Source organism: Aquarana catesbeiana, linkage group LG02, assembly GCF_042186555.1.
Source record: "Aquarana catesbeiana isolate 2022-GZ linkage group LG02, ASM4218655v1, whole genome shotgun sequence".
Classification (NCBI taxonomy): Eukaryota; Metazoa; Chordata; class Amphibia; order Anura; family Ranidae; genus Aquarana; species Aquarana catesbeiana.
In genome coordinates this window covers 176,493,738-176,515,703 of record NC_133325.1, presented here as the reverse complement: position 1 = coordinate 176,515,703, position 21,966 = coordinate 176,493,738, and the positions used below count along the sequence as shown (strand labels likewise).

General features: G+C 45.7%; 1 protein-coding gene across 4 annotated transcripts in view; it reads right to left on the bottom strand.

The window, feature by feature from the left end:
• LOC141127431 (17-beta-hydroxysteroid dehydrogenase type 6-like) overlaps window positions 1–21,966 on the bottom strand; it is a 110,076-nt gene that overhangs the window by 79,055 nt on the left and 9,055 nt on the right. For all 4 annotated transcript variants that reach the window (XM_073613859.1, XM_073613857.1, XM_073613856.1 and 1 more), the window contains one exon: window positions 6,523–6,867. In XM_073613859.1, the coding sequence (XP_073469960.1) occupies window positions 6,523–6,835 (313 nt within the window). In that variant the 5' untranslated portion in view covers window positions 6,836–6,867. The remainder of the gene's footprint in view (window positions 1–6,522; window positions 6,868–21,966) is intronic.

The following is a 21,966-nucleotide window of genomic DNA, read 5'->3' as shown; positions in this document are numbered from 1 at the left end:
GGAAAGGCACACTTATCAGATTGCTCACCCCCTCTGATGGAACATTGATTACATTTTAGGGGGTTGTGAAATCCCTAAAAAAAATTACTTTTAGGACACGCAGGAATTTAGGGACTAAAAAGGCTACAAGACTGCAGTTGTCGCACTCTGCAGGTGCAGTTGCTAACCAGCTTACAGTAAATGAGGTAATGTAAAAAGGCATTCATGTTGCAAGGAGTACACAATCACATGCAAGGGCAATTAATGAAAACACTTTGAGGCTTGCATATGATTTGATGATGGAAATCAGCAGAGCTTCTGCTCATTTACTAAAGCACTGGAACAAATGCACTTGTAGAGTGCACATGCATTTTGCAAAGTGCAACATATATTTGCTTTAGACAAATCAACACCACAGAACATTCCAGCAAATTTTAACGAGGGTGGGGGTGGGGGGGTTGTGAAATCTAGATAATTGCTCATTAGCAGCACACTATTTGGAGTGAGTTTAGGTGGGGGGGGGTGGGGGGGTTGTGAAATCTAGATAATTGCTCATTAGCAGCACACTATTTGGAGTGAGTTTAGGTGGGGGGGGGGTGGGGGGGTTGTGAAATCTAGATAATTGCTCATTAGCAGCACACTATTTGGAGTGAGTTTAGGTGGGGGGGGGGTGGGGGGGTTGTGAAATCTAGATAATTGCTCATTAGCAGCACACTATTTGGAGTGAGTTTAGGTGGGGGGGTTGTGAAATCTAGATAATTGCTCATTAGCAGCACACTATTTGGAGTGAGTTTAGGTGGGGGGGGGGTGGGGGGGTTGTGAAATCTAGATAATTGCTCATTAGCAGCACACTATTTGGAGTGAGTTTAGGTGGGGGGGAGGGTGGGGGGGTTGTGAAATCTAGATAATTGCTCATTAGCAGCACACTATTTGGAGTGAGTTTAGGTGGGGGGGGGGGGGGTTGTGAAATCTAGATAATTGCTCATTAGCAGCACACTATTTGGAGTGAGTTTAGGTGGGGGGGGGTGGGGGGGTTGTGAAATCTAGATAATTGCTCATTAGCAGCACACTAAATACACTCAAACAAAATACATTCCAAATGAGTAGACTAGGTGGATATGTTCCCATCACTTCATGCTGGGAAGGTTATTGAAGGAAAATATACATGCATGACAAAAAATAACAGGAAAAAATTCCAGCATGTGTGAGGATAAAAAGGGGACATTCACACTATATTGCAATGATGGTAAGTAGTGTTTGAAGCAAGAAATACATCACATTATCAAAGATTACATAAAAGAACATGTGATGCTAATAAAAGAAAAATATCTTACCTTAATATAGTCCTTCTGCAGGACCTGTATGATGGCAGAACAGGTCTCTGGGATAATGATCCCCAGAGCCTGGGGGGAGATGCCTGTCGAGAACTTAAGGTCCTGCAGGCTTCTCCCTGTGGCCAAATACCGCAAGGTAGCGACCAGCCTCTGCTCCGGAGTGATGGCTTGCCTCATGCAGGTATCCTGCCTGCTGATATAGGGGGTCAGCAAAGCCAACAAACGGTCAAAAACGGGGTCCGTCATCCGGAGAAAGTTCCTGAAATCCTCAGGATTATTCTCACGGATCTCACGGAGCAAAGGCATGTGACAGAACTGGTCACGCTGAAGCAACCAATTCTTGGTCCATGAACTCCTCCTCGCCCTGTTCATGGACTGGTCTTGGGCTGAAGAATAAACTACAGCACCAAGCACATACAATGCACGAGCTCTACGACGAGTACGTACAGGTAACATGGCTTCAAAACGGTCGGCTGGTCAGAACGCACTAAACAGAACGCACTGAAGAACAGCAAGGCCTGTGAAGAACGACCTGAAAATCAGGAACGAGCGGCCAATAAAACAAAGATTTCTCAATGCCAACTGACCAAACGCACTGAAAAGCAGATACAAACCTCACAAGCACAGACTGAACAACAGTTAAAACGAACTGAAAAATACGAGTCTCACAAGCGCGAATCGTCTCTCACCAAACTTCTACTAACACGAGATAAACACGAGATTAGCAGAAGGAGCCCAAAGGGTGTCGTACGGGCTATTGAACTTCCGTTTTATAGTCTCGTCGGACTTGGTGTACGTCACCGCGTACTAGGCTGTCGTACTTTTGTGTGGTCGTGTGTGTGCAAGTCCGTTCGTAAGAAAGTCTGCCGCAAGTCCGCCGAAGGTACGTCGGAAGTATGTCGGACAGGCTGTCGGACTTTTGTAGACGAAAAGTCCGACCGTGTGTACGCGGCATATGAGGAGGTGAGTTGCCATCTAGATAAAGGAAGGCCCGTAGACATGGTGTATCTGGATTTTGCAAAAGCATTTGACACAGCTCCCCATAAACATTTAGTATACAAAATAAGGTCCGTGGCATGGACCATAGGGTGAGTACATGGATTGAAAACTAGCTACAAGGGCAAGTTCAGAGGGTGGTGATAAATGGGGAGTACTCCGAATGATCAGGGGTGGGTAGCGGAGGTCCCCCAGGGTTCTGTGCTGGGACCAATCCTATTTAATTTGTTCATAAAGGACCTGGAGGATGTGGTAAACAGTTCAATCTCTGTATTTGCGGACAATACTAAGCTAAGCATGACAATAACTTCTCTGCAGGATGTGGAAACCTTACAAAAAGATCTGAACAAATTAATGGGATGGGAAACTATATGGCAAATGAGGTTTAATGTAAAATAATGCATTTGGGTGGCAAATATATGAATGCAATCTATACACTGGGGGGGGGGGGGGGGGGGGTGGAACCTCTGGTGGAATCTAGGATGGAAAAGGACCTGGGGGTCCTAGTAGATGATAGGTTTAGCAATGGCATGCAAGCTGCATCTAACAAAGTAAACAGAATATTGATATGCATTAAAAAGGGGATCAATTCCAGAGATAAAACTATAATTCTCCCGCTCTACAAGACTGGCGCCGCACCTAGAATAAGCTGTCCAGTTCTAAGCACTAGTCCTCAGGAAGGATGTACTGGAAATGGAGCAAGTACAAAGAAGGGCAACAAAGCTAATAAAGAGTCTTAACTTAACTTGTTCTCTCTGGAGAAGAAACACTTTGGGGATATGATTTCAATTTACAAATACCGTACTGGTGACCCCACAAATGGGATAAAACTTTTTTGCGGAAGGGAGTTTAACAAGACACAAGGCCACTCATTAAAATTAGAAGAAAAGAGGTTTAACTTTAAACTACGTAGAGGGTTCTTTACTGTAAGAGCGGCAAGGATGTGAAATTCCCTTACACAGGCAGTAGTATCAGCGGGGAGCATCGATAGTTTCAAAAAACTATTAGATAAGCACCTGAACTACCACAACATACAGGGATATACAATGTAATACTGGCATATAATCACACACATAGGTTGGACTTGTGCCTTTTTTCAACCTCACCTACTATGTAACTATGTATAATAGGGTATCTTACACGTATGTAGCTACAGAGGCAGGCAACAATACCAGCCTAGTAGGGCCATGCTTTAATGTGAATGTTTTTGTTTTTCCCAGTCTTTGCAGCATAGAGAGATTATTGTGTAGAGATCTGCTGTCCTCAGTTGTTAGCTGCTAATATTACAGTGTTATATACAATTATGTATTAGCACTTCCTGTCCCCCTGAGAGGCTGGGTGAGAAACCCCAGAAGGAGGAGGGGGCTAGAGAATACACCACATGTCCACATACAGGAGTTGCATTACTACAACATAGTATTTTTACCCAGATCAGAAGCAGAGACTATTAGGCAATTGTTCTTGTGTTCTGGCTGTTTAACTGTAACTGCCCATAATTTGTTGATCTGAATCCTAGTAACAGACAGGTCTATTGTTATTATCTCAAATGCACAGTGCCAGATAGCTAGGTCTGAGCTACTGTATATCAGGGAAGTGCGGTGAGGTCAGTGGCTGGTGAGGCACTGGCTAGTATCAGAGCCAGATACACACAGGTTACATACACCGCGATCATTAGAGCAAGAGCAATAATTCTAGCACTAGACCTCCTCTGTAACTCTAAACATGTAATCTGCAAAAAAATTTAAAGCATTGCCTATGGAGATATTTAAGTACTGAAGTTTGGCGCCATTCCACCAGTGTGCACAATTTTAAAGCATGACATGTTAGGTATCTATTTACTTGGCATAACATTATCTTTCACATAATACAAAAAAATCGGATTATCTTTAGTGTTTTTTTAAAGTTTTTTTTATATTCATGTTGAAAAATTGCTGCACAAATACCATGTAACATAAAAAGTTGCAACGACCACTATTTTATTCCCTATGGTGTCTGCTAAAACAATATATATAATGTTTGGGTGTTCTGAGTAATTTTCTAGCAAAAAAATGATGATTAATACGTGTAGGAGAGAAGTGTCAGAATTGGCCTGGGGGCAAGGGGTTATTTACGATAAGTAATATGCAAATAATTATTATATAATAATTATTATGTATTGTTTTCAAGGTAATTTACTATATTTTTAAAAATTGTACTCAAGCAGGTGGCTTAACGGACAAATTATTTAAGTTTGAAGTTATAACTTCAAACCAGTAATTTCACAGTAAATAGATAAATAATAAATGATTATGTTATAACATATAGCATAATAATATATGATTTAGCTTGATTATAACAGTACATTTTCCTTGTCAAAAGAAGTTTATTGAGTAAACAATGTTATAAAGATACATAAAGATACATAAAGTAAGTTTACAAGGATCTATAAAGTAAGCTCATTGTTTTACAGTAGGGTTTATAATAACAGTACATTTTCAACCGCAGCAGATTCTCATTCTCCCTCTTAACTGTGTGAGAAAAACATGGGATTGTGGGTAGATCTTATATCCATAAACCCATGTATTTCCTTGTAGTTAAGAGGGCTGGGCTGGAAGGAAGCTTTTGTCTTTTAGACACATGCCCCTTCTATGACACTGCAGTGAGAGGCATGCCTCCACTGCAGCATTTTTATTGGACAGCTGGGACTAATGGTACTTTACCATTGGTCCAAGACTCCAAGCTGTCCATTGAGCTCAGTGCCTCTGACAAGAAGTGATGGGAGGCACTGTGAGCTCATCCTTTTGTCTGTTGCAAATAGAGTGTGCCAGCTTGTATTTAAACTAGCCGCTCTGTATTTAGCTTCTGACAGGCTGCACAAGGAGACCTGTATCTCCAGAACCATAAGTTGTAGGAGCCCCAAATTTACCAGTGGGGCTCTGTGATCTCATGTCGCCGAGCTACGACCCTTGAAGCTCGATTTTTTTTATTTTATTTTTAATGTTAATGGCAGGTGAGGCTCTGCCTCACCTGCCTCCCCTGACTGCATGTCCCTACTCTATATATGTTGTCATCCCCTTCCAATATATTAGTAGGTGTTATTTTAGTTAATATTTTCTCTTCTGGTCTTTGTTTCTTTAACTAGTTGTAGCCTAGGGCTCGATAATAAGAATAGGCTAGAGCCAGGTTAGGCGTCTGATGACCACTTCTGGTGGTTCAAGTTCTTGTTGCATCTCAGATTAGAAACTAATAGAGAGGGACTAAAATGTAGAGTAGATAGGTTAACTGAGTTCCAGTGGTAAACCAATTTCTGTGTATAAGAAGCTGCATTCCAGGCTGGTTGGACAATAACTGGAAGGTCTCCCCATCACTGCTTATCTTGTATTCAGGTCTTCAAAACAGAGATGGACGCCACATTCTGAACATCCTCAAGGACCTCTGCAACTGGACTTTGCTGCAACAATCATCTGGAGTTATCTCTAATAATAACTATATATACCTGGGTATATGTGCACAATTCCCCTAGGACTCCTATTGGGCCCTTTGCTGATAATACCTGTTTGTATGTTGGATGTTTGTACTATTATTAATATTTTCTTATATAAAGTTTATATTATTTCTATACTTTGTGCATCTATATGCTTATGATTAATACTATATGCTGGTTACAGTAGTTCCTCTGCTCCCAATTACCTTGTTTAGATAACTGTTTAATATCTCAAAAAGGTGATTCCCTCTGTTCACAGAGGTCCTGTCCTGGGTGGAGGCACTGCCAACTTTATTATCAAACCCAATCTTCCATATAATAGAAGGATCTTCTTCTCTTATTTACCTATAGGTTTAGTAGAATACCCTGTTTGGGGAGGGTCATTTTTTTTAACCCCCCCCCCCCCCCCCCTCAAAAGAGGGCCACATTTGTATTGGTTATAAACATTTTCACTCTCAGGAGGTTTGATATATTCTCTTTTTTTTCATGTGCATAATTGAGATATGTAGCCAAGGTTCACATTAGTATAGAACAAGTTGATCTTAGTTTCTTGCAGCTAAAAGATATGCAATTCTTAGTGCATTGTAGTTGGTCTAGAAAGACTGTGGCCGAATTTCTCCGACCCAAGGCTGCCTCCGATGCTGCTTACATTACCTTTAACAAACGCCATATTTATTATAGGCTAAACCCCTTGCTTACAGACAACTGTTTTACAGAAATTTACATAACGGACAAACCAAGTGGTCTTACCTCTGTCTCCAACAATTTGAGATACCCACTGCCCAGCAGAATTTACACTCTGGCTATTTGACACATCCAATATTACCGTCTGCAGTCTGCTAGAGGACTCTTTCTTCAGATTCGCAGCCCCAGTCTCCGTCAGACAGGCAGCCAGAACCCACATTCCACGTTTGTCCAGTTGCTTAGCCAGCAGGTTCCCAAATCCAGAGTCACATCCAGTGATAAATACATATTTATCTGTTAGATTCTCCAGGATTTGACTTTGTCTGTACCATCTGTACAGGAGCAGCAGCCCAAACACCACCAGTAGGGGTAGCCACATGCTGGTAGCAGTAATATATACTACTACTCAACCTGTTGAGAGAATTTGGTTACTGGCATGACATATTAAGAAATTATGAATACTGTATGTTGGTTAGTACCTTGTAAAATACAAAGCTTCTAAAAGTATAGGTGAAGGGCAACTAGTCTGCTTTCATTTTCCAACCTGCAACCCCCTATATTCTTAACTTTCCATATTGCACAGTTACTGCAAGAAATTTCAAGTCCTGGTCTTTTCCTTTACATGAGCAATTTGCAGTGTGTCAGGAGCCATGATTATTCTTACAAAGCATTTAAAATCTAAGCAGCTGTTAATTTACTCAGTTACTGATTTCCTACTTAAAAACATATTTTTGCAGTGCTACTATGCTTTAAAAAGGGCATCTAGCCACTGTTTTTTTTAAACAGTCATTGGCCCAAATCAGGAGATTTTTCCACAATTCATGTACAGGTGACAACAATGTCATCAGAAAAGGAACTGAGTGATATCTTTCCAATGCAGACATAATGGCAATAAAACTATTAGTAGGGTTCACTTTAAAAAAAATGTGTTGTATAACTAGGCTATTTCCTCTCATATGTTGCACCTTCTTGCTTATTGAATAGCTACACTTATTCCCAATAGGTGTGATTTATAATCATACAGTATATACAGTTTTAGCACTCCAAATTGGCAGGGATGTTTTAAACCAGCCATAGTTGGAGCAATTTACTTTCCTGCAAGCACTGCGGAGCCATTGTGTTCTCCCACCGGGAGGATGCCAGGATAACACAATGATCTGCTAGTGGCTATAATAGCCATTAGCAATAATCACATATAAAATCCGACAGGCTGGTTGTACCCAAGTTGATCAACCTGGGTACATTCGGCCTGACCATACATGGTTCGAATTTTGCCTGGTCTCTGCTGAACTGACCTATGAAGTGGTCCATAGGCCCAAGAAGCTGTCAATGGGGGTTATTTACTAAAGCTGCATGGTGCAGCTCTGTATAGAAACCAACTAGCTTCCAGGTTTTATGGTCAAAGCTTAATTGAACAAGCTGTAGTTAGAAGCTGATTGGCTACCATTTACAGCTGCACCAGATTCTGAGTGCTCCAGTTTTGGTAAATCTCCCCAACTGCTTTCTTTGTTAAAACTTCTAACACACCATTCAACTCCAGTTTGCCAATGTTAAATCTTAATCTTAATGGAATATAGATCTTAATGGAAGTGCTGTCACTTTAAACAAGCTGTTAGCAGGTTTTAACACTACTTAAAGCGTGTTCAAAGCCTGTCAGCAGCTTGTTCGCTTTAAAAAAAAAAAAAAAATTGAATGCAAATTTTTTCGTTCGTGCCGGGGTTAATGATTTGGGGATTAGAGCTACGCGTGATCTGATACAGGACATCAAATTTGACTTTATTTGTCTCCGTCTGGCTTATCCAGAGACAGTTTTAGTGTGGTCGGAAATGGTGACTCATATTCGGTGTTTGGCTAGGTCAGTGGAGGCCTTGAACAAAGCCTGTATAAAAGTGAATAAGGAGGTTTCTAGATTTGTGGAGAGGAATGGTGGTTTGTTTGTTCGGCATCAGGAGCTAGAGGTGGACACCTGGCGTTATTTGCGTAGCGACAGTATTCATTTAAATGTTTTTGGGGTAGACTTTTGGTGTTTGGGACTGCAGGAGGGCATTCAGAGGACCCTGTGGGTGTGGAAGACTGCACAAACATAAGGTGTCATGTTTGTGTGGTGGTGGCGGGGTGCAAGGTCCTTGTAGGTTACTGTAGGCATGAAAAAGGTACTTTATAGGGATCTGTCTGGGGTATGGCTCCCAGTTGTTCTAATGGAGGTACAGTGGATATAAAAAGTCTACACACCCATCATAAAATGTCAGGTTTCTGTGATGTAAAAAAATGAGACAAAGATAAATAATTTTTCCACCTTTAATGTGACCTATAAACTATACAATTCAGTCGAAAAACAAACTGAAATATTTTAGGGGGGGGGGGGGGTAAAAATAAAAAAATAAAATAATGTGGTTGCATAAGTGTGCACACCTGCTTATAACTGGGGATGTAGTTGTGCTCAGAATTAGGCAATCACATTCAAACTCATGTTAAATAGGAGTCAGTACACATCTGCCATCATTTAAAGTGCCTCTGATTAAACCCAAATAAAGTTCAGCTGTTCTAGTAGGTCTTTCCTGACATTTTCTTAGTCACATCCTATAGCAAAAGCCATGGTCCACAGAGAGCTTCCAAAGCATCAGAGGGATCTCATTGTTAAAAGGTATCAGTCAGGAGAAGGGTACAAAAGAATTTCCAAGGCATTACATATGCCATGGAACACAATGAAGACAGTCATCATCAAGGTGAGAAAATATGGCACAACAGTGACATTACCAAGAACTGGACGTCCCTCCAAAATTGATGAAAAAACAAGAAGAAGACCGGTCAGGGAGGCTGCCAAGAGGCCTACAGCAACATTAAAGGAGCTTCAGGAATATCTGGCAAGTACTGGCTGTGTGGTACATGTGACAACAATCTCCCGTATTCTTCATATGTCTGGGCTATGGGGTAGAGTGGCAAGATGGAAGCCTTTAATTACCAAGTAAAACATCCAAGCCCGGCTAAATTTTGCAAAAACACATCTGAAGTCTCCCAAAGCATGTGGGAAAATGTGTTATGGTCTGATGAAACCAAGGTTGAACTTTTTGGCCATAATTCCAAAAGATATGTTTGGCACAAAAACAACACTGCACATCCCAAAAAGAACATTATGCCCACCGTGAAGCATGGTAGTGACAGCATCATGTTTTGGGGCTGTTTTTCTTCAGCTGGAACAGGGGCCTTAGTCAAGGTAGAGGGAATTATGAACAGTTCCAAATACCAGTCATTTTTTTGTCACAAAACCTTCAGGCTTCTGCTACAAAGCTGAACATGAAGAGGAACTTCATCTTTCAGCATGACAACGACCCAAAGCATAAAACCAAATCAACAAAGGAATGGCTTCACTAGAAGAAGATTAACGTTTTGGAATGGCCAAGCCAGAGCCCAGACCTGAATCCCATTAAAAAGGTGGCTGTGCACAGAAAATGTCCCCGCAATCTAACAGATTTTGAGTGATTTTGCTAAGAGTGGGCAAATATTGCCAAGTCAAGATGTGCCATGCAGATAGACTCATACCCAAAAAGACTGAGTGCTGTAATAAAATCAAAACATGCTTCGACAAAGTATTAGTTTAGGGGTGTGCACACTTTTGCAACCATATTATTTTAGTTTTTTATTTTTACTTCCCTCCACCTAAAAGATTTCAGTTTGTTGTTCAACTGAGTTGTACAGTTTATACGTCACATTAAAGGTGGAAAACATTTTATAATTATATTTCTTTGTCTCATTTTTTACATCACAGAAACCTGACATTTTACCAGGGGTGTGTAGACTTTTTATATCCACTGTATCTGCAACTGGTTGTCTCCGAGCCAGTGGTGTTGTGGCTGGAGGCCTGTTTTAAGTAGGTCGCAGGTACTTTCTTTTATTGATGCCTACTAGGACCTTGAGGCTCCAGGTATACTGTATTTACATTGTTAAGTTTTTATATGTTATTTATTAATTTGGTTAATAAAAGGCTGCTTTGGCCATTAACTCCAGCTTGTTGTCCGTGTGGTTACTGAAATGGTGTACGGTGAGATATACACCCTGAATTATGTGGGCTCATTTCCACTAGCTTCACCCCCTGAAGAATAATCCACAGGGCATATATCTTTTCTGAGGGTGTTTGAGGAGAAATTACATTGCCTTCTCACTGCCTGTTTTAACAATGCATTGCGCATTGTTGTGGAGCGATTTCATTCAGGGGAATGGGTCACAATTGGTGAGCGGTACTGCCCGGTGCGCATGAATGGAGGGATAAGTTTTGCTGCACCACAATGTAAAGCATCATGGCTGTGCCATGTATACACCCCTGTCCTTTGCCTTCGCAGTTTAAGGGGGAGTGGTGCATGTGTTACCACCCCTCAACCACAAGTGTAAAACAAGGCCTGAATACTAAATTGATTAAACCGCACTCCTTCCCTAATAAAGTGCAAACATGCAAAAAGTGGTTTCAACTGAGTATAGGGTTGCCACCTTTTCTTCAAGCCAAACCCGAACACTTTAGCGGCCTGGGACACCTTTGGGTGCCCCAAGGATAGTAGTAATGTGGTGTGAATGGTGTGCAGTGGGTGTGGCCGAATTGCTCTTTCTAACATCATTCGTGTGACTATCTTGGTTACTTGAGGAGCCAGTGCCCGGGTTGGAATAATGTGTCCGGGTTTCAGTCTGCCTGAAACCTGGGCACATGATTCAAAACCCTGACTGTCCAGGGGAATCCTGGAACGGTGGCAACCCTAACTGAGCACCAACATGATAATATAATAATATGTGTATAAAAAGTCCAAACACAAAATAAGTTCAGTAGTGCAAATAGTGAATATTCAAACAATGTATCAAAGTCTTCAGACAATCTTCACTGTACAATCTTCAATGTACACAATCTTCAAATCCCCGCTGAACAGTAGGTAAATTTGACTGAAATATCTTCCACCACCATCACCTGTCACACATCCTACTCACCAGACTTCCATGACCCCTATTACAGGTAGTCATAAAGCACATATGGGTATATTCAGCATGACATGTGATGGACTTAACCCCCAGTCTTCGAATTACCCCTTAACCATAGACTCTCAACCCTCCAAATCCTTCCCACAAATGACTTGACAAGGTATTGGAGTAAATGGCCTTGACGGCCTTTTATTAACAATTAACATAAAACTAAATAAATAACGTTTTTAAAATAGCTTTAAATAACCGATCAGTATTTTCTTGGGGTCTTGGAGGGGAACACACACCACTGGTCACTGTGATAAACTTTGAATAAACTTTAGGCCTCCAGTCGCAACCCCCAGGACTGCAAGACAGTACCCAACCTTCGCAGTGACCTAACTTTACCCCTTCCTGGTTAACCCCTCGTAACCGTAAGATACCAGATAAACCCCATATTACATATGGGTACCGACCATGTTATATCTCCATATAACATACATCTCCTCCTCCTCACAGACCCAAACCACTGCCACCGCCCGCAAGGGGTAAAACCTTACCCTTGCAAGCACCTCCACACCCTCAAGGCTCGTTCTACACCCTCTTGCAGGCCTAGAGCCCAAAGGTCTGTTCCAACGTCGTTGAGATGCACCCCATCGCTCCTAAGGTACCTCCATGTGTCCACCTCCAACTCCCTATGCTGTATGGTCACACCCCCATTCCTCATAATGAACCTGCTAACTTCCTTATTCACTTTCACCCGGGCCCTATCAACCTTTTTAGCTGACCATGCCCACCGCCAAGATGTCCTGCCCACCATATCCGACCATACAATGACCATCCCTGGGAAGGCCACCTGTAGCTGTAAAAAATCACATTTAATGTCACGTATTAGGTCCCTCATGGACCTAGCTCCCATATCATTCCCCCATACCCAAGACATCTGGTGCCCTATCCCAACGGGCGAACCTGTGGACTTCAGACCGTACCCTATTCCAAAGCATCCCCGGTACCCCGATCCATCTGACCTGAGCCTCATGTCTGGGGATGCCCAACTACCTACCATTCAGCTTGTCTGGCCCCCCAGTAAACGAAGGAGTGGCCCAGGATCCAAACCAGGCCCACCTCTTCACCTGTGAATCAGAAGATGACAAACAAAAACAGTAAATTCCCTCCCAACAGGAAACACTAACCCCAAGTCTACCCCAATTTTCTTTTTTTTTTTAAGACTGTAACAAATGTGGGCGAATATAGAGCTTAAATCTGTCTGAATCCCACCTCCCTATGTGCTTCACCGCCTCATAACAAAGCCCGGCCCTGGCCGCCTATGTAGCAGCGCCTATGCGGAAAGAATGGGAGGAATAACTGTTGGGATCGTACCTATAATCGTACCGATAAACATTTTTTGAACATCGCTATAAATTGAAACTTAGACAAAGACGACCCATCTGACTGCATCAAAAAGGAGCCTGTTAATCCCGGCCACATGTCCTTGAACGATTGCACCGCTCTTACCGGACAAATGGGTGACTCCGCAATCCGGAAAACTTCCAGCTGCATGCCCTTCCCGGACCGAACAGTTTTAGACCGTTTTATCCAAATTCTAACTGAATCCTTCAAACAATCCAGATCCTCCCACTGCAGCCCCCTTGAGCCCGCTTTGAAGGGCTGACGAGCTCGCTCATCCGTAACGCTCCGAAGAACACTAGTGCAAATGCCACACGGAATAAGGCACTTTTGTATTCAGAACAGCAAATGGTCGAGATATAAAAGAATAGGCCTTGTAACATGAAATTACACTGGACACCGCCCATCCCTTTTCTTATGCGCTTTCCTGTATCCTTTTACTGCTTGCTTCACCCAAAAATCTTTAGTATAGTCACGTTGCCCTTGTAATTTAAAAAGAAAGGCCAGACCTGCCAATTTCTTATTGATGGCAGCCAGAGGCAGCTCTTTAATTAGGCAAATTAGGCGATTGCCTTAGGCCTCGCCCTTACAAGGGCCTCGCAGACCGTGGCCGCCTAATTTGCCTGACAGGAGACAGTGTGTGGGGACTCAGGAGTGGAACGGTCAGTTTGCACAAACAAGCCGGCTGCCGGTGGCGGGGTGATCGAGCGAGCTGGTGGGCGCTGCACATAGACGCCGGCGCCGCCTGTCTGAGCTCCGCGGACGAGGTAGATGACATCATCTCGGCTCAGTCGGGCTGCATCCAATAACAGGTTCCACCGCCGCGGCGCCGCCCTCCTAGCCCCAGTCTGCGGCCCCAGTGCATGGCGGGAGTTGTAGTTCTTCACGGCACAGACAACAGACTTGGCCCTCTGGTGCCTGTGCTCTGCAGAGACTACAATTCCCAGATTGCACTGCATGAGGGAGCTCAAAGACAACATCACCTGTCGCCAGCTTCTCATGCTGCCTCTAGTAGTGTAGGGGACCGAGGAGCAAGTACAGTACATCTAGTACATCATCATGCTCTCTGTACATTACCCTGTCTTTCTATAGTCTCAAAGTCTTTATCCTGTCTGTCCCATGGTCTGTCTCATGGTCTGTCCCCAGTACCCTGTCTGTCTCACGGTCTGTCCCCAGTACCTCGCCTGTCTCACGGTCTGTCCCCAGTAACCCGTCTGTCTCACTGTCTGTCCCCAGTACCCCGTCTGTCTCACGGTCTGTCCCCAGTACCCCGTCTGTCTCACGGTCTGTCCCCAGTACCCCGTCTGTCTCACAGTCTGTCCCCAGTACCCCGTCTGTCTCACGGTCTGTCCCCAGTACCCCGTCTGTCTCACAGTCTGTCCCCAGTGCCCTGTCTGTCTCATGGTCTGTCCCTAGTACCCTGTCTGTCTCACGGTCTGTCCCCAGTACCCTGTCTGTCTCATGATCTCATGGTCTGTACCTTGTCTCAGTGCTGTGTCTTAGCCTAGGCCGACAAGGCCCAGGCTAAGGACGGCACTTTGAAGGAGCGGCAAAAAATCCGCCCCGCACAAAAAAAAGGCCCCATGACCCATCCTCCCGAGTCCCGTCTCCCACGGCCACCTCCTGCACAAATACAGCCCCGGGCAGGTGGGCGGGCGGCCGGTTTGCTGTACGTCGCACTTGTAAATATTATAATTAGTAAGTGGCAGGTGACTCTCCAGACTGGCTGCACGTAATTTGTCCCCAGCGGCATTTGATGGGGCACAGTGGCGGCATTTGATGGGAAACAGTCAGTGGCAGCATTTGATGGGGCACAGTAGCAGCATTTGATGGGGCACAGTGGCGGCATTTGATAGCACAGTGGCTGCATTTGATGGTACAGTGAGGTTGCAATTGATGGGTTTTTTTAGTTCTTTTTCGCCCCTCCAAAAATTTTGAGCACCAGCCGCCACTGGATGGGATCATCATTGTACCACTTCTCCTTACTTGTTGAATGACAGGCTGAGGGCATGTACATTCCAGTGTGGGCTTTGAAGAAGGCCGTGGAATGAGGCTGGCTGTCGTTCAAACTGGAGGGCTTTTTTTATTTATCTTGCTGCAGTTCTGCTTTTAAAATGAACGCCAGGCAAACAGCTATTCACACACATATGTGAAATTTTTCATCTACCAAAAGGTTTATAATTCTGTGCACCCATTTTTGTGATTCATATTCCTCTGCCAGACAGTAAAGCCGGAATGGTGCACCACCTTCTCTATTACAGTTAACTAATACAGTAGTGTTATTTACCCTCTCCCTAAACCTACTGATAATGAATTAATTACACTGATAAGTTATCAATTATGCTCATTCTGTTGTTTTCACCGATCAGCATCCTGAATCATGTCCACGCAGTCTCTGACCATTTCCTGTATCATTGTCCGCACACAGTCTCTGACCGTCTCCTGTATCATTGTCTGCACAGTCTCTGACTGTCTCCTGTATCATTGTCTGCACAGTCTCTGACCATCTCCTGTATCATTTTCCGCACAGTCTCTGACCCTCTCCTGCATCTTTGTGGTGTGATTGTCTGTCAGCACCCTGTCTGTGGCTCCAACGTTTGTTACCGTGTTAGCCAAGTAAGAGTTTGCTTGTCATTACCATAATAAAACCATCTCCTGTATCATTGTCCGCACAGTCTCTGACCATCGCCTGTATCATTGTCCGCACACAGTCTGGCCATCTCCTGTATCATTGTCCACACACAGTCTCTGACCATTTCCTGAATCATTGTCTGCACATTCTCTGACCGTCTCCTGTATCATTGTCTGCATAGTCTCTGACCGTCTCCTGTATCATTGTCTGCATAGTCTCTGACCGTCTCCTGTATCTTTGCAGTTTCTAACCATCTCCTCTATCATTTTCTGCACAGTCTCTGACCAAATTTATTTCACATTTAGGAGACAGCACCGAGGATAATGAGTAGGCAGCTGCACAATTTGATCTATAGTTGTGTGTGTAATATATATATATCTATATAGATATATCTATATAGAAATATCTATATATATATATAGATATATCTATAGATCTATAGATATATCTATATATATATATAGATATATCTATAGATCTATAGATATATCTATATATAGATATATCTATATATCTATATATATATATATATATATATATACCTGTATATATATATATAGATATATATATGAGAAGAGTGATATCCTATGTTTAATGAAATTTGATTAAAGAATAATTGGTCAGAGAAATTTATAGAAACTGTGAGTTCATAGGATTTAAGGCTGTTAATATATGCATTTATACAGTTAATTTTTATCGCCTATATTATTTTTCCCATTATGGGTGTGAGTGGGGCCTCATGTCTAAGTTTTGCCTAAGGCCTCAGAAAGTCTAGAGCCGCCTTTGATGGCAGCTGCCGAGATCTCCCACTCAAACCCCATATTAATAAAATACAGAATCACATAGGTTACCTCCGGGCCCTCAGGGGCGATCTCCAGCCTATGTAAGCATGCTAACCACTCCTGCCATACCTTGGAGTCCCAGTCGGGGCAGGTAACCCCCTGCTGCTCCGCATCTGGTGCCAGCTCCCGAAACCTGTGCCACTGGAAACGAGACAGAGCGTCAGCCAAGGTGTTCTCAACCCCTGGTAAGTGTACAGCGTAGATGAAAACATTCAATTTCAAGCAGCGCAACGCCAAATGTCTCAGCAACCTGACCACCGGCATAGACTTGGCCGACAATCGGTTAATCACCTGGACGACCCCCAGGTTGTCACAGTTGAGCCGCACCTTCAGGTTACGAAAGGATTCCCCCCATCTTTCCACCGCTACCACAATTGGAAACAGTTCCAGGAGGACAAGGTTCTTCAAGAACCCAGCTTCCCCCCAAGCCTGGGGCCATCGGGCAGCGCTCCAATTTTTTTGAAAGACGGCCCCGTAGCCCGTCGAGCCTGCCGCGTTCATGAATAGTTCAAGATCCCAATTACTAATGGGACCCGACATCCAAAGGGCGCGCCCATTAAATGATTCCAGGAATTCATGCCACACCCGCAAGTCCTCTCTGTGCTCCTTGTTAAGACTCACAAAGTGAGTGGGGGCCTGAACCCCAGCGGTCGCTGCCGACAACCGCTGGCAAAACACCCTACCCATGGGAATTATTCGGCAAGCAAAATTTAGCTTCCCCAATAATGATTGTAGCTGCCGGAATTGCACCTTGTGCCTGCCGATGGTCCCACGCACCTCTGCCTTGAGATTTTCCAATTTGTCCACTGGCAGTTGGCACTCCATTCCAATGGAATCCACTTCAATTCCCAGGAAGACAATGTTAGACATGGGGCCTTCCATTTTGTCCAGAGCTAACGGGACCTCAAATTGCTCCGCTATATGCTGTAACGTCCCTAAGAGGACAGCACAAATATTGGAACCCGGTGGGCCGACGCATAGGAAATCGTCCAGATAGTGAATGATCGAGTTGATCCCAGAGACAGCCCGAACCACCCATTCCAAAAATGAGCTGAACGTTTCAAAGAAAGCGCATGAGATAGAGCATCACATTGGGAGGCAACGATCCACATAGTATGCCCCATTCCATGCGCAGCCCAGCAGCCGAAAACTGTCCGGGTGGACCGGCAAAAGCCGGAAAGCAGATTCAATATCCGCTTTTGCCATCAGTGACCCCCGCCCGTAGCGACACACCCATGATATTGCAGCATCAAAGGAAGTATATGTCACTGCACACTCCTCCGGCGCAATCGAATCATTGACCGACCCACCCTTCGGAAAGAAAAGGTGGTGAATCAATCTGAATTTGTTTGGCTCCTTCTTGGGAACTACCTCCAATGGGGATACCACCAAGCCCGGAAGAGGAACCGAAGTAAAAGGGCCGGACATGCGCCCCAGACTTACTTCTTTCTCTATTATTTCGGAAATCGTCAGATGCAGCAGAGCTGAACGTAAATTCATCGCCATGGGAGGGGCCGCCGTCAATGAGCACGGTATTTTAAAACCAAACGCGAAACCTGATTCTAACAACTGGGCCGCTTTTCGGTCGGGGTACATACTGAGGAAAGGACGCATCCTTTCCACCTGCACCGGCATCATCCCTCTTATTCGCAGGCTCTCCACCACGCCCCTTCCCTCTTCTAAAGCATTTGGACAGTGCGTGAGATCCCCCGCAGCCAGGGCATATGTGCTTAAATCCAGGGCCGATCCTAGATGGGGTGCACGGGGTGCAGTGCACCCAGGCGCCAGAAAGGTGGGGGCGCTGAAGCGCCAGAGTGCTCCCTTCCCTCCTCCTCCTCTTGATTGTGTCCGGCGGCCGCGCTCTCCGCTGGTGTTAAAAGAAGAAAGGCGCCGCCGCCGCTGTGTGTGCGGCTCAAGCCCCTCCCTCCTCCTGTCAGAGAAAGAGAGACATCGGAGGCAGAGCGGTTGGTCTCTGCGTGGAGAGAGACCAGCCGCACAGTGATGTAACGCGCGGGGGGGAGCAGAGGAGCGGTCCGTGCCTGACACATTCTCCTCTGTGTCTCCCACTCCTGCCTGCTTTAAACTGCTCTGCTCTCCACCCGAGCAGCGCGGCTGTCTGCACACTGTTCTCTCCTCTTCAGCTGCCGCCCGGGTGTATATATGTACCCTAATGGGGGGGCTGTACTAATGGAGGGGGGCTGTACTAATGGAGGGGGGCTGTACTAATGGAGGGGGCTGTACTAATGGGGGGGCTGTACTAATGGAGGGGGGGCTGTACTAATAATGGGAGGGGGCTGTACTAATGGGGTCTGTACTAATGGAGAGGGGGTCTGTACTAATGGGGTCTGTACTAATGGAGGGGAGGTCTGTACTAATGGTGGGGGGTCTGTACTAATGGGGGGGTTCTGTACTAATGGAGGGGGGTCTGTCCTGGGGGGTCTGTACTAATGGAGGGGGTCTGTGCTAATGGAGGGGGGGTCTGTACTAATGGAGAGGGGGTCTGTACTAATTAGGAGGGGGGTCTGTACTAATGGGGGGGTCTGTACTAATAGGGGTGGTCTGTCCTGGGGGGTCTGTACTAATGGGGGGGTCTGTACTAATGGGGGGGTATGTACTAATGGAGGGGGGTCTGTACTAATGGAGAGGGGGTCTGTACTAATGGAGGGGGGTCTGTCCTGGGGGGTCTGTACTAATGGAGGGGGGTCTGTACTAATGGAGGGGGGTCTGTACTAATGGAGAGGGGGTCTGTACTAATGGAGGGGGGTCTGTACTAATGGAGGGGGTCTGTACTAATGGAGGGGGGGTCTGTACTAATAGAGGGGATCTGTACTAATGGAGGGGGGTCTGTACTAATGGAGGTGGGGTCTGTACTAATGGAGAGGGGGCCTGTACTAATGGAGAGGGGGGTCTGTACTAATGGGGGGGTCTGTCCTGGGGGGTCTGTGCTAATGGGGGGTCTGTACAAATGGGGGGGTCTGTACTAATGGAGAGGGGGTCTGTACTAATGGAGAGGGGGTCTGTCCTGGGGGGTCTGTACTAATGGAGGGGGGTCTGTCCTGTGGGGTCTGTACTAATGGAGGGGGGTCTGTACTAATGGAGGGGGGTCTGTACTAATGGAGGGGGGGTCTGTACTAATGGAGGTGGGGTCTGTACTAATGGAGAGGGGGTCTGTACTAATAGGGTCTGTACTAATGGAGGGGGGGTCTGTACTAATAGGGGGGTCTGTACTAATGGAGGGGGGTCTGTACTAATGGAGAGGGGGTCTGTCCTGGGGGGTCTGTACTAATGGAGGGGGAGTCTGTCCTGGGGGGTCTGTACTAATGGAGGGGGGTCTATACTAATGGAGGGGGGGTCTGTACTAATGAAGGGGGGTCTGCACTAATGGAGGGGGGGTCTGTACTAATGGAGAGGGAGTCTGTCCTGGGGGGTCTGTACTAATGGAGGGGGGTCTGTACTAATGGAGGGGGGTCTGTACTAATGGAGGGGGGTCTGTACTAATGGAGGGGGGGGTCTGTACTAATGGGGGGGTCTGTCCTGGGGGGTCTGTACTAATGGAGGGGTGGTTTGTCCTGTGGGGGTCTGTACTAATGGAGAGGGAGATCTGTCCTGGGGGGTCTGTACTAATGGAGGGGGGGTTACCTGGGGGGATCTGTATGGGTAAGGTCTGTACTGAGGGAGGGGTTTATACTTAGTGTGGGTTCTGTACTGACGGAGGGGGGTCTATATGTAGTGGAGGGGGGTCTGTACTGAGGGGCGACTATAGTTGGTGGAAGGGGGGTGACCCCAACCCTAGTGAAACCAATGCAGCTGCGGGCTCTCCTTTCCCCCCTCCCTCTCCTTTCCCCCCTCCCTCTCCTCCTGCGTGCTGCTGTACTAGTGAGCGGTGCTTGCCAGCACAGCTGCCTACTATGTTTCTTCCCCCGCCTTCATATCAACCAGGGAGGAAACAGAATAGAAAAAGGAGCAGAGAAGAGGATTGTGGGACATATAGTCCCGAGAACTGGCGGCCCCACTGTAACACGGAAACTGCAGCCCACACAGCATGCTCAGCTGAATGGGAAAGAGAGAGAGAGACAGGAGCCTGGGAAAGTTTTCAGGGAAGTACACCCAGGACTCCAGTGGGAGAGGACAGTGCTGAGAGAACACCATCAGAGAGAGAACCCCGCTGCCCTGCGCCACCAGAGGGAAAGCCACACAGCCTAGCGCCATCGCTGGCATTGAAAGGAATGGAGTCATTGCAGGAATACAGCGGAGTCACCATGGGCAATTCAGAGTGAGCTGACTCCTGATCAGAGGAACCGTTGCTGTATCGCTGGGTCAGGTGAGAGGGCCGATCGGCCAATATGTACTATGTCTGCAGTCTCTGACCATTTCTTGTAGTATGTCTGCAGTCTCTGACCATCTCCTGTACTATGTCTGCAGTCTCTGACCATCTTCTGTAGTATGTCTGCAGTCTCTGACCATCTCTTGTATTATGTCTGCAATCTCTGAGCATCTCCTGTATTATGTCTGCAGTCTCTGATCATCTCCTGTATTATGTCTGCAGTCTCTGATCATCTCCTGTATTATGTCTGCAGTCTCTGACCATCTCCTGTATCATGTCTGCAGTCTCTGACCATCTCCTGTACTATGTCTTCAGTCTCTGATCATCTCCTGTACTATGTCTGCAGTCTCTGATCATCTCCTGTATCATGTCTGCAGTCTCTGACCATCTCCTGTATCATGTCTGCAGTCTCTGACCATCTCCTGTACTATGTCTGCAGTCTCTGACCATCTCCTGTACTATGTCTGCAGTCTCTGACCATCTCCTGTATCATGTCTGCAGTCTCTGACCATCTCCTGTACTATGTCTGCAGTCTCTGACCATCTTCTGTACTATGTCTGCAGTCTCTGATCATCTCCTGTACTATGTCTGCAGTCTCTGATCATCTCCTGTATCATGTCTGCAGTCTCTGACCATCTCCTGTATCATGTCTGCAGTCTCTGACCATCTCCTGTATCATGTCTGCAGTCTCTGACCATCTCCTGTACTATGTCTGCAGTCTCTGACCATCTCCTGTACTATGTCTGCAGTCTCTGACCATCTCCTGTATTATGTCTGCAGTCTCTGATCATCTCCTGTACTATGTTCTTTCTAACAGACTCTCTAACAGAAGCCCTCTTTTTGTGCATCAGAGAGACTCCCCTCCAGGTCTCATTAGTGTACGCTCTTCCTGTATTTTTTTTTTATTGTTAAAAGATCATGGGAGGATCCTAGGGTAACAAAGACTTCTTAGGGGAGCATCTCTGTGTTTGAGTCATTGCCATAGAAACATTTGTAAAGGGGAGGAGTTGGTAAGATGACCACGCCCATGTGGGGACGCCAGAAATATTTCTGCACCCAGGCGGCGGTGACCCTAGGATCGGCCCTGCTTAAATCGACAGTTTGCACCATACTTACATGTGTCCTCGTTAAACTGCCAACAGAAGCCCCATCTCTTGTCGGTCAGTTGTCCTGGAGCTGTGTTACCTCCGACCCCTGCTGTCATAAGCTTCATCCACAGGCTGATATCCTTGTGGTCCCAGCGTAGCGACAGTCGGACAGCCATCCGCTGTCGAAACTGTTCCTCGTACCGCAGCAATGCTACCCCGCCATACACTTCGGTGCGCCTCACTAATGGCTTCCAAGTATATGAACAAAGGCGAGCAGTG